Source organism: Gavialis gangeticus, unplaced genomic scaffold (assembly GCF_001723915.1).
Source record: "Gavialis gangeticus isolate Ggan-Ray unplaced genomic scaffold, GavGan_comp1, whole genome shotgun sequence".
Lineage (NCBI taxonomy): Eukaryota > Metazoa > Chordata > Crocodylia > Gavialidae > Gavialis > Gavialis gangeticus.
Window position 1 is genome coordinate 47,191,474 of NW_017729030.1, and position 11,259 is coordinate 47,202,732.

The 11,259-nt window shown below is 42.0% G+C and overlaps 1 protein-coding gene across 2 annotated transcripts in view; it reads left to right on the top strand.

The window, feature by feature from the left end:
• SMAD1 (SMAD family member 1) overlaps positions 1–11,259 on the top strand; it is a 90,547-nt gene that overhangs the window by 31,170 nt on the left and 48,118 nt on the right. For both annotated transcript variants that reach the window (XM_019522158.1, XM_019522156.1), the window contains exon 2: positions 8,703–9,311. In XM_019522158.1, coding sequence (XP_019377703.1) covers positions 8,912–9,311 — 400 coding nt within the window. In that variant the 5' untranslated portion in view covers positions 8,703–8,911. The remainder of the gene's footprint in view (positions 1–8,702; positions 9,312–11,259) is intronic.

Here is an 11,259-nt window from a genome sequence, read left to right on the forward strand (position 1 = left end):
TGGGGGGGGGGGGGGAGGGGAACCAGGATCCCTGCTAGCCGTTCGTCCTTCCCATCCCTGAAACTCTTCTCATTGAGTGACGACTGTGCGTGGTAGTTGATTGTTTGAAAATATGTGGAAAATAATGTAGGTCTTTCTTTACATTTTTAAATAAAAATGAACCACATGAACCTATAAAATTATCCTAGGTATAAAAGAATCTGTGGTCCATTGCAATGTAGTCAGCTGTTCCATGATACTTGCACAAAGGTAATCTAGAGTATCCTATCTATATTTGAATAAGGAGTTATTCCAGTTCTTTCCTAACTTAGATGCAATGTAGGTAAAGTGCAGTTGAGGTCAACCATTAACTACATTTTTCTAGAAGACTTTAAAATCGTGCACTGGTCAAGAAATTGATACTCTGTTTGCAGGTATTCTGATTTGTCTTGTTCGTGCTATGGTTTTTATTTTTTGTAATGATCGGGGAGAACTGTTCTGTAATATGGCTATAGTTGGAATGTAAGTAGTACCTTAAATGTGTAAAGCAACTTGTGACTTTTTTTTTTTGTTTATTTTATAACAGTTGTGAACTGAAATGTCTTTTAGAGGAAGAGTCATAAAACGAAGCGACTAGTTTGGAGTTTTAATGCTAAGAAGCTCTCATAAGCTAAGCACAAGAGACCATCGTGAATTTACTATCATTTTATCGTTACTCAAATCTGTTGATACCAAGACTGTAATGGGCTGAAAGGCTAGCTACAACTGTCGGTTGAAGTTATGGAATTGTACTAGTTATATCAGGGATGTCCAAAATGTGGCCTGCAGGCTGGATACAGCTTGTTAGAGCCCTATCATGTGACCTCTAGTGCTGCTTGTGGGTCTCAGGGTTGATTCACAGGCAGTATGCAAGATGTGCCGGATGGTCCCACGTGCCATGTGTAGCTCTTGCTTGTCCATTCTGGGACTTGCACAGCATGCCACACCTGCTCGGCTGCACACTGGATCCAGCAACACATCCCAGAGGGGCTGCCATGAGCAGCACAGCCCTGAAGCCACCGTAACAGGACCATGACGCACACGACATCTGCTCTAGCCATTCCAGGACACATGCTGGGTCCAGTCCAAACTGTGGTCTAACCTTGTGTCTGCTTGTCCAGTCAGTGAGCCTGGCTGGGTTTAACACCTCTGAGTGAGACGATTCTGAGATTTTTGTAGACTTCAGTGTCACCACTTTCCTGGTTATTGTTCAGAATTCATTTGCTGATGATGTGACATATTGTCTTAACTGACCCCTTAGTTTGAATCTTTTGAATTCAGTTATTTCTTTTAGGAGGATGAGGCAAGGGATTGAGAGAGTCTATTAGAATTTACTGGTGTCTCACTATTAAAATGATTACCTTAATATGTAAGGAAGAAGAATGCTAATTTGTGTGATGGAATCAGAAATGTGCTTAAATGGAAGAAAATATGTAGTTCATTTTAGAAACTAGTCGGATTCTTCAAACCTAGTTTACAATAGTGATCTTTGTCAGTGAGTTAGCAGTGTACTAATTGTATGTCCCATATTGTAAACTGTCCGGGTAGGAAAATAAGTCTGCTAGCTGCTTCACCTTTTTGTGTTCTGGGATCTTACTTTGGCTGTGACCTTGGTGAATCGACCCTAGGAGGCTCGGATCTAGCTCAAGGCAGGTTCTCACACATTTTGAATGTTTATGGAACTGTTTTGGGTTTCTTTCCCTTGAAGAAGACTATTTGTGGTTGGTAGTTCTTAAGTGAGAAGAGATGAAGAATGCAGAACCCTCTTCCTGGATTTCTTGTCATAAATCAGTAGAAATCAGGGTCTTTTCTGTCTTCCAACCCCCCTCCCATGTTTTCCTTTTTAAAGACTCTTCTCTAGCTGAATTAAAGAGGACGTAGGCATCCAAAGGGACTGCCTCTTTTGGATGAAGCATAACAAATGGGAGACTCCTTTGTTTTGGGTGAACTCTTATACCCTAAACATGGTATCTTGGTGTAATGCTTTGCTCAGCACTAACGTGTGATTCACTGGGAATAAAGGCTTCTTCACAGAACTGACATAGAACAGGCCAGATGTGTGCTTATAGATACTGAAGATTGCATCTAGGTATCTAATATAGCAGGGGTGTCAAACATGGTCTGCAGGACAGATCTGAACCATGGAGCCACTTCAGCTGATCAGGTTACTGCTAGGCTACTGGAAGTTTGGGGTCTGTGGCCAGGAGATGGCCCGCTGCAGAATCTGGGGTTCTTTGGCCATTGGTGGCAGTAGGGCAAGTGATGGATATGTGAACACAGTCCTTTTCACCTGGTGGCTGCCATCCCTGCCATTGTCCTTGTTTTGTCCTGCGCTAAATCTGACATGCAGAGTTCTGAAGTCCAGGTCCAACTTAGAGCATGGGGTGAGTCTGAAACCCCTGAAATAGGCTGTCTAAGTAGGTCCCAGAACAAAAAAAAAAAGTGGACAGGTAGAGGACAAAGAGGAAGGATAACTTTTTACCTCTGAGGTTTCCTAGAGCACCGTTTCTCAATCCTTGGGTTGCAACCCAAAAGTGGGTCGCAAGAATATATGAAAGGTTTGCTAACACACTTTAAAAATGGATCAATAAACTTTTAAAATGGATTCTCCTTTTAAAGGAGAAAAATTTGGGAAAAGTGGCTTTTTCTCTTGCAGGCTGTCAGAGACTGCAAGGGGCTGGTTGGGGGGAGGGGGCCCTGTCCCACATCCACCCTCTGCCCCACACATTGGGGAGCTGAGGCACAAGGTTGGGGGCAGCAGGTCAAGAGTGAGGGGCAGTGGGTCAGGACTGGCCATCGATGTCTACAAATGGGTCCTGGTCCAAAAAAGGTTGAGAACCACTGTCCTAGAGTATTCTTAAAGCCATTAGATTCATTCCATCTAGCTATTTTGAGGCATTAGGTTTGTAGACTGCCAGGCAACAAGTGCCCATGTGAAAGTATATTGTGAGAACCTGAACAACTATGTGAGCACTCCCTGTCCCTATAGTCTATTTGTGGGTGGGTAGGCTGGCAGGGCTGGCATTATTTTGTGATAGATGCTCCCAGGGGATATAATGACACCTCCGACCCATATGAATTTTTTGCATATCACTTGAGGTAGCAGAAGGATCACACGGGGATTTCTTTTTCTGTTTGGTTCTCATCCTCTTCTGAAATATGAGATGTGTTGAAAGCTGCTGAGAGAATTTTTTTTAAAGCTGAAGATCCCTTCCAACCTTAGTCACGTTTGTAGTGTCATAATACTCCTAAAAGTTTTCCTTGAAATCTTCCAGAATAGACGAGATCTTAAATACCCAATACAAAAGAGTCAAAAAAGGAGCCTTAAGAAAGCAGAAGTAACGAAGATCTGAATTATCTTGGTATGCAAAAAGAGTTCAAACCTTTGCTGCACCTCCTCTTCCTTACGAGTTGCTCCACAATGGAATGAGGGCAGAGAGTACTTCCGTATAGTCATTCTGCTACGGTGTTCTGTTGTAGCACCTTTAAGCTGAGAATTTAGAAACATTGAACTTTTTGCACCTTTAGTTAATGCAAGGAAATATTTCTTGCCGGGAGCAAAGTTGGACACAAAAGGAGGAACTAGCCAATCTGATTTCTGTTGCAAGCTCTAAATAATGTATTAGGGACAAAAGGAAGCAATGGAAAAACTTGAGCTCCTTTCAGAGAAGTTTAATTAAGTTGCTAAATATTTTCTAAGAAAGGGATTTTAAGTTTGCTTCAATTGCTATCCATTTATATTGTCAGTAATGAATGGATGCCAAGAGGAAAACTGTGTTCTTGGGTATGAGCAACTGAAAGAATAAAAGAGGGCATAGACATGTGTGAAGAAGTTGCAGATTCCTTGGTTGCCCCCCTTGACTGTTCTTGCCTGAGTTTGTTGCTTTTTTATTGAATAATACACTTAATTCTTTTTGTTAATGGCATTCTTTATTTTGTCTGCACCACTGAGTGCTAATGTAAATACTAAAGCTAGGAGTGGAAGCTACTTCCTGTTTTTCTGAACTTGGGGCTAGGAGTTAGTTTTCTGCCTTCATCAGTGCCCTGACCCTCTCCCCACCCACTGACTAGCACCCTCTCATCCAAATTGAGATGGTTTTCTTTGGGATATTTGTGGTAATTCGAAGGCACTAAAACATTCAGCATCAAACTAGCTGCCTAGTGTTGCTGACAGATTCTTAGTTATAACCATGTCATTTCATTGGATGCTAGAAAGAGAAAACTTCACTGTTAGGCAATTTGCCTAGCTGAGTTTTGTTTAAATTTGAAGCAAGTTAAACGGCTGTTGTTTCAGACTTAAAACAAAAAAACCCCACCTGTTTGTAGGTGTTTCAGTTAAAGGCCAAAGACTAAACAAAAGCTAGCAATAGGGAAGAAAAAATATAGAATTTAGTATTTGAAACAAGCTGCTTGGTTGCTGCTCATGTGCCAGTAGAATGCACTAGAATATAATGTATGTATGATTTGACATTAAGAATAGTTGCAGCGTGGCTAGAAACTGAATTTCTTTAAATTAATGTCAGGCTTGCTTATGGAGAACCTCTGATTTGTACCATACTTCGTAACGCATTTATCTTCAAGGGTTAGTAGTTGCTCAACTACTGACCCTCATTTCCCAAAAGTGCATATGTGTATCTGGGGAAGAGAGGCTAAGAAATCTGTCTCATCTGCTGACCTGTGGCTTAATCTTTATTTTGCACTTTAAACTGATAAGGCCACTTTGTGCAAAAGTAATACAGGAAATGATGCATTGCAAAACCCAAAAGTGGCAGCAGAAAGGAAAACGGAATGTACTGGCAAAAGCTCAGAGCCATGGACATGCTTTCTGATTCTTGGAAATGGAAAAACTCCACCTACAGTATATTTTTATTTATTTATTTATTTTAACACTGTCTTGACATTGGAATCCAGTGCTAGAGCAGTGTGCGGTAGACTGTGGTGGATAGCGGTTCAGTTCAGAAAGGAATAGTTTCATACCTTTTAGGGTCGGAAGGGACCTGAGTAGATCATCTAGTCTGACCCCCTGCCATGCCAGGAAAGAGTACTGGGGGCCAAACGACCCCAGCAAGGTGTATATCTAGCCTGCTCTTAATGTTTTGTCCCATTGTATTTTTGATGAATTATCCTGGATACTAGAACTAAAACAGTTCTTAAGCAGATAACGGCTTATGAACTGCTGGTTGGCCACAGAGTTGGTTAGGCATATGGTGCTGGCATTTATAATTGTTCGATATTAGAGAACCCAGTGTGTAATCCCCCCCCCCCTTGTATCTATTGCTACACAAGACCTTTTTTTTAATACAACCGAAGTGGTCTATAAAGACCTTGCCATGGCTCTATTTCTTCTCCTTATTTAATGTTAGATTGTTTCTTGACATTTTGGGAAATTCCCACAAGCTTGATTGAACTGGAGTATGATTTTGTACACTCCTGTGAGAACAGCTGTCAGGTAACACAGTTCAGTAACAATAGATTAAGTCCAAATACCTTTTATCAAGTACAAATTGGCATTACAAAGATTTTAAAAGATATATAAGTTGGGTTCAAATAACTTTGAAAGATTTTACTAAAATGTAAACTGTATTTTTTTTTTCCATTCCTAAAAAATGTAAGTGAAAACAGCAGGTATTCTTTTTTAAGATGTAAACATTAGATTTTTAGTTCTTTGAAACTTACAATATTATACTAATGAGTTTGCACTTGAAAGCAAAAATGGACTGGAAGATAGACTAGAAATGAATGCAACCTGGTATTTTTTTCTTATTGTCTAAGGTGGAAGGAATGCAAACGCAAGCAACATGCATGATGTATTGATTTCTAATATTTAGAATACCCGGAGTAGTCTAGTCTCACACATCCAATTTCTGTAATGTGTAAGAATGACCTGAGCATATAAGGGGTTCTGATAATAAGGTTCTTAAATCAGGACAGCATTTGAATGCTTCACAGTGTTTATAAGGATAAAAAATTACACTTTGAACACATTTGGTTATGATGACCTGAGTTTCAGTTCATTTAAAAAAAAAAAAAAAAAAAAAGCAGTGCAGGTCCAGGTAACTTGCATTCACAAAAATGCAGAATAGGGGGAAAATGAATACCCAAGTCTAAAACAACATGCTGTTATAGAGCTCAAAATTAATGTTTGTGACAATAATTGGATCAAGTCACATGTTTTTAAGAAAGTACTCCAACTACGTTTAAAGGTACAGCCAAGATTTATTTATTTTTTTTTTTAGCGGGGGAGTAGGGCCTAGAAGCAGTGACTGGCACCGTGGGGGGTGGCTGCACCCATGCTCCCAGCTTCCCCTCCACTCTGGAACCCACAAATTGTGCTGTTGGAGCAGCAGCAATCCCTGAATTGGGTGAGAATCCTGCCTGCCTCTTCTCCCCGCCCCCCTTCTCCCCCCGTTCCCCTCCACTCTTGGCAGTCCCTCCCTTTCTGTGCTCATCATCACCCCTTCCTACTTACCCTCTTGCCCATCTGCTGCTGTCCCCAGCTGACTTGTGGGTGGGGTGGAGCTCCAGATCTGTTCCTGCCATGCTCCAGTCAGGCTATGTGGGGGCAGTGCTCAGGTAGGGAAAGTGGCAGCGGCAGGCTTTCCCTACCTGAGCCTGCTCCCAGGTTAGCAGGGAATTTATGGATTGGGCAGGGAGGAAGAACTGTCTGTTGATGTCGGAAGAAGTGGCTTTGGAAAACAACCCCACCCCTGGGTTAGCTGGGAACAGTAGCAACAGCAGGTAGAAGAGGGGGTGAAGTGGAGTGTAGGGGAGGTGGCGCTGAGGATGAAGGGGGATTCTTATGCGCTCTGGGGACTTAAGAGGTCCCCGGCTGCTGCTCCTACAGCCTCGTCTGAAAGGGGGTTGTGACCATGCCACTGTACCCTGTCTGGATCTGCCTCTGGGTATGTTGATATACTGTGAAACCAATATATAAAACTGGTGACATCCTTTCTTCTAATTTCCTAGGAGGGAAAAAAAAATTCTGTAATAAATGGCTTCTGCTGCTTATAGGCATTTCTTTGTTCAATGCCAAAAGCGAATATTGATAATCTTGTATATGCTTCTGTTCACAATGGCATCTGATGACATTTTCTCATCTCTGACTTTTGATATTTTTTTGAAGGGTACTACTGTTACTGCAGCTGTCTAAAATTCTCTTCTCATTATAACAGTCTGCTACACTGCATGTGTTTTCTGAACAATGTCCTGAAACTGTTATGCTGTTAAAGATCAGTCTCTGTCCTTGTAATATTGAAGTTAGGATGGCTGGTTCCTACCACCTGTGTATGTAGTTGTTTTTTTGTTTTTTCTTAATGTGACATAGGTATTGAAAATGGCCCCTGTGGCTTTAAAAATCTTTAAATACAATTTGCCACAGTGAACAAGCTGAACTATTGTATTTGGTCCATAGTATTCACAAATCTGAGTGCAGCAGACTTCGTTCAAACTTTGGTCCCTGATTTGCAGGTAATCTGCAACAAGCTAGATAATCAGGTGCTGCTGGGTCTCTGTTTCCAGTTACTAAGGTAACAACAATTAGGAGCTGACATTTAATTGGAAGTCTCCAAAACTGGATGTTTTGCAGTATCACACATGCATAGCAGGATGCACAGTTTTGGGGATTGTAATCAAATTTGTCAGATCCTAGTCACGCATTTTGCTGGGGCACATAGCTGGCTGCACCTGTCTACCGGGCCGGGGGACTGGGGGTTGGGAGTGTTTCCTCCCCACCCTTCCACTGTGCAGGGACATCCTGATACACAGCTGGCCATGCCACATGCCTTGAAACAGCCTATGTGCAGATTGCACGTGTGCTGGGCTATGGGAAGCTGTGGATCAAGGATGTCCCTACCCTGGGTGGAGCAGAGTGGCTCCCAGTGGTGTACCTACAGGGGGGAGGGGGTGGAGATGGGCTATGCTGGGCCCTCCAGGGGGTACTTGGTCCCCTGGCGGCACTTCTGGAGAAACCAGAAGTGCTGCCAACATTTCTGGGCTGGGCGATTTTTGGCTGACCGGGGTGGGAGTGGCACAAATGTAGGTATTGGCCCCCAGGTGCCAGAGACCTATGGTATGTCACTGGTGGCTCCCCCTTTGTGGGGACATTTAAAGCCTCGCTGTGCAGCTTAGTAGTGGGCTTACACACCATGGGTTTAAGCATCCCATTGTGGGAGGAACCAATGGGCTCCTAGCATGCAGATGGTATCGGGATGCACAGTGAGGTTTTAACATGCCATTTGTTCAAAGTAAACCATGATACAAGCCAGCCAGCTGCGGCTGCCACAAGACTTACAGATAGAAGGCGCAGTGGTCTGTGCAGTTGTAAATGGTAAGACAAAGGGCCATGAGACAATCTCTCGAATATATGTTCAGTGTGAACCACACTCTAAAACTGAATTCCTGTTCTAATGCTATATGTAAATGGCTCTGCATTTTGTAGTAACTAGGCACATGGCCAGTTATCAGCGTTTGGATATAATATGGTGTATTTAGTCATTCCAGTGTTCTATTTCATAGATTTTTAGGGTCAGAAGGGACCTTGGTAGATTGAGTCTGACCCCCCAGGCATTTAGATGGGTTTAATTGTTATGTTATGTTAATATGTTATCTAAACATTTAGATGTGTAACTGTGATTTACTGAAAACAATTTTTCTCTTCCCTCTCCATCTCTGGTACCCTCCTGTAGGTGCTGGACTTTGGTTTGAAATCTGGCCGCTTGCTTCTATCAAGTTGGAATGTTAGTTTCGGCTTGTCGAGACTTCAGAGAGTCAACGGGAACAGTATAAATTAAGGCAGACCACCTATTGCCCACATACAGGATCTGCACTATTTTGTTTTTAGGGGAAAGTCCTTTTCTGTTTGTCTACATTAATCAGTGTGACCAAGTTGGTCGCCATGAATGTGACAAGTCTGTTCTCCTTCACCAGCCCAGCAGTTAAGAGGTTGTTGGGATGGAAGCAGGGGGATGAAGAAGAAAAATGGGCAGAGAAGGCTGTTGATGCATTAGTTAAAAAGCTTAAGAAGAAAAAGGGTGCCATGGAGGAGCTGGAAAAAGCATTAAGCTGTCCTGGTCAGCCCAGCAACTGTGTAACAATTCCTCGTTCCCTGGATGGCAGGCTTCAGGTGTCGCACAGGAAAGGGCTACCGCATGTAATTTACTGCCGAGTGTGGCGCTGGCCAGACCTCCAGAGCCATCACGAACTGAAACCACTGGAATGCTGCGAGTTTCCCTTCGGTTCAAAGCAGAAGGAGGTTTGCATCAATCCGTACCACTACAAACGCGTGGAGAGTCCTGGTAGGTTCTTTCTCTTGGTCTTGCTTTCAGACTGTTTTTGGGACAGTAACACAAAGCGCACAAATGAAATGAGTTTGGATGGGTGGTACCCTCATGAGTACTTGCCTTATCAAGTCCTGAAACACTTAAGCACACGATTTAACTTTATGAAAAGGAATGCAACCACTCATAAATATTTACCTAAGGGTAAGGTATGCATGTGCTTAAGTATTTGGGGAGATTGTACTTTATCTGCACTGGAGATGTTGGACCCTTGCATAGCTGCATAGATGTAGTTGCAGTGGTGCAGATCCTTTGAGTACTTCACTACTCTACTTTTATTATGGCTTATGTCTGTGTACAGTACTATACTAGAGATTGATAGCAGTGCAGCTATATAGCTAAAAATCAGGAAGGACAGCACCTTAACTAGAATGTATTCTAAGTGGGAATTTTGTCCTCCTTCCATGGGATTTCATTCCTTTGTGTAATGCATATTTATGGTATCAAGTAATATTCCCTTTCTGCACTTAAGTATTAATTTGGAAGATATTCAGATTCCTAAATTAATAAACAAAGTGCACGTTCTATGTAGTAGAGGCTTAAAGAAATGAACCTTCTACACTGAGAAGTTTAGCAACCTTAAAACAGTCCTCTGTCCATCAGAAATGAGACAACATGAACAGTTGCTCTTGTGTGGGCTTTGTGTGTGAACAACTGGCTCAGATGTGTTCTGTATTTCAGTGTAGTGAAATTCAAGATTTTTCCGCAAAACCTCTAGTTCAGTCTAGATTGAGCAACAGTAGGACGTCTGCAATTAGAGCATGTTAGTTGCATTATGCTAACTCCATTTTTTCCCTGTGCTTTAATCTTGGAGGCTGCTGTATTTGAAAATGTTCTAATATGAACGATGTGTGCACCATATTTTAAGTAGTTACAAAAAGCCATGACTATTCTGCAAGATCTGGAAAATGTCATATATACTTACACACGTACATGGGCCATTTGAGGTTGTATCTAATAGCTAAAAGTAATACTTGGTGGGTTTATAAGGTATCTTCCTGGATTTAATGTCTGTCACCTTTTTTAGAAGCTCAGTTTTATCTAATTTGTGGGCTGTGGAAATAAAACAGCCTGACTCTTGAGCTCTTTTTCAGTGTAGCTGGATAAGATTTCTGTAGGTATTTTGAATTTAGAGTTTTAGATTGGAATAAGAACTTTTGTATTTGAACACAAGCCTAGCAAAAAAGTTACTCTTTCTGTCCAGGGGGTTCCTATCGTAAAGAAAATCTGTGTTATTCTTGGTAAATTTCCTGTTAAGGGTCAGGCTTCTTTGAGCAGTTTCCTAGCAGACTTTAGGACAGAATATATTTAAATATTGCAGATGTCATGGAAATACTCAAAAGCTTGCATAAGACTAGTGCACAGCTTTAATAAATCAAAATGTCCTGAAAGTAATTACTCAGAGTGTAGCTTTTTTTGAACTTATGCTCATGTAGTTGGCTAAGTCGGGGCCTTGGCCCCTGCACCGTAGATCATTGAACTTAATAGAAGTATTTCCACTGACTTTGGATCAGTCTTCATCTCCTTGGGCCTGAGTTTGCCATCAGTAAAATGGGGATAGAACTGTATTTACCTGAACGCAAGATGAGTTCGATTTTAAGATGACCCCCTAATTAGATTCTAGACATGGAAAATTATAAAATATTTATCTATTTTTATACTTTTTTCGATGTCTAGAAAGGGGATAATCTTAAATTGGTGTCCCCCACTAGAAGTACAGTGATACATCGGTGATGGGTACCTATATAAAGAAAACTGGCTGTATTGGGCATCACACTGATGGGGCTGATAATTTGGCTGATAAATGCCTGTGCTCTGCCCAGCCCCAGCGCAGCACTAGGGCAGCAGGGAGCAGAGCCAGCAGTGGGGAGAGCTGCCTCCAGCTGGTAAGTCTGGTGTGGTGGAA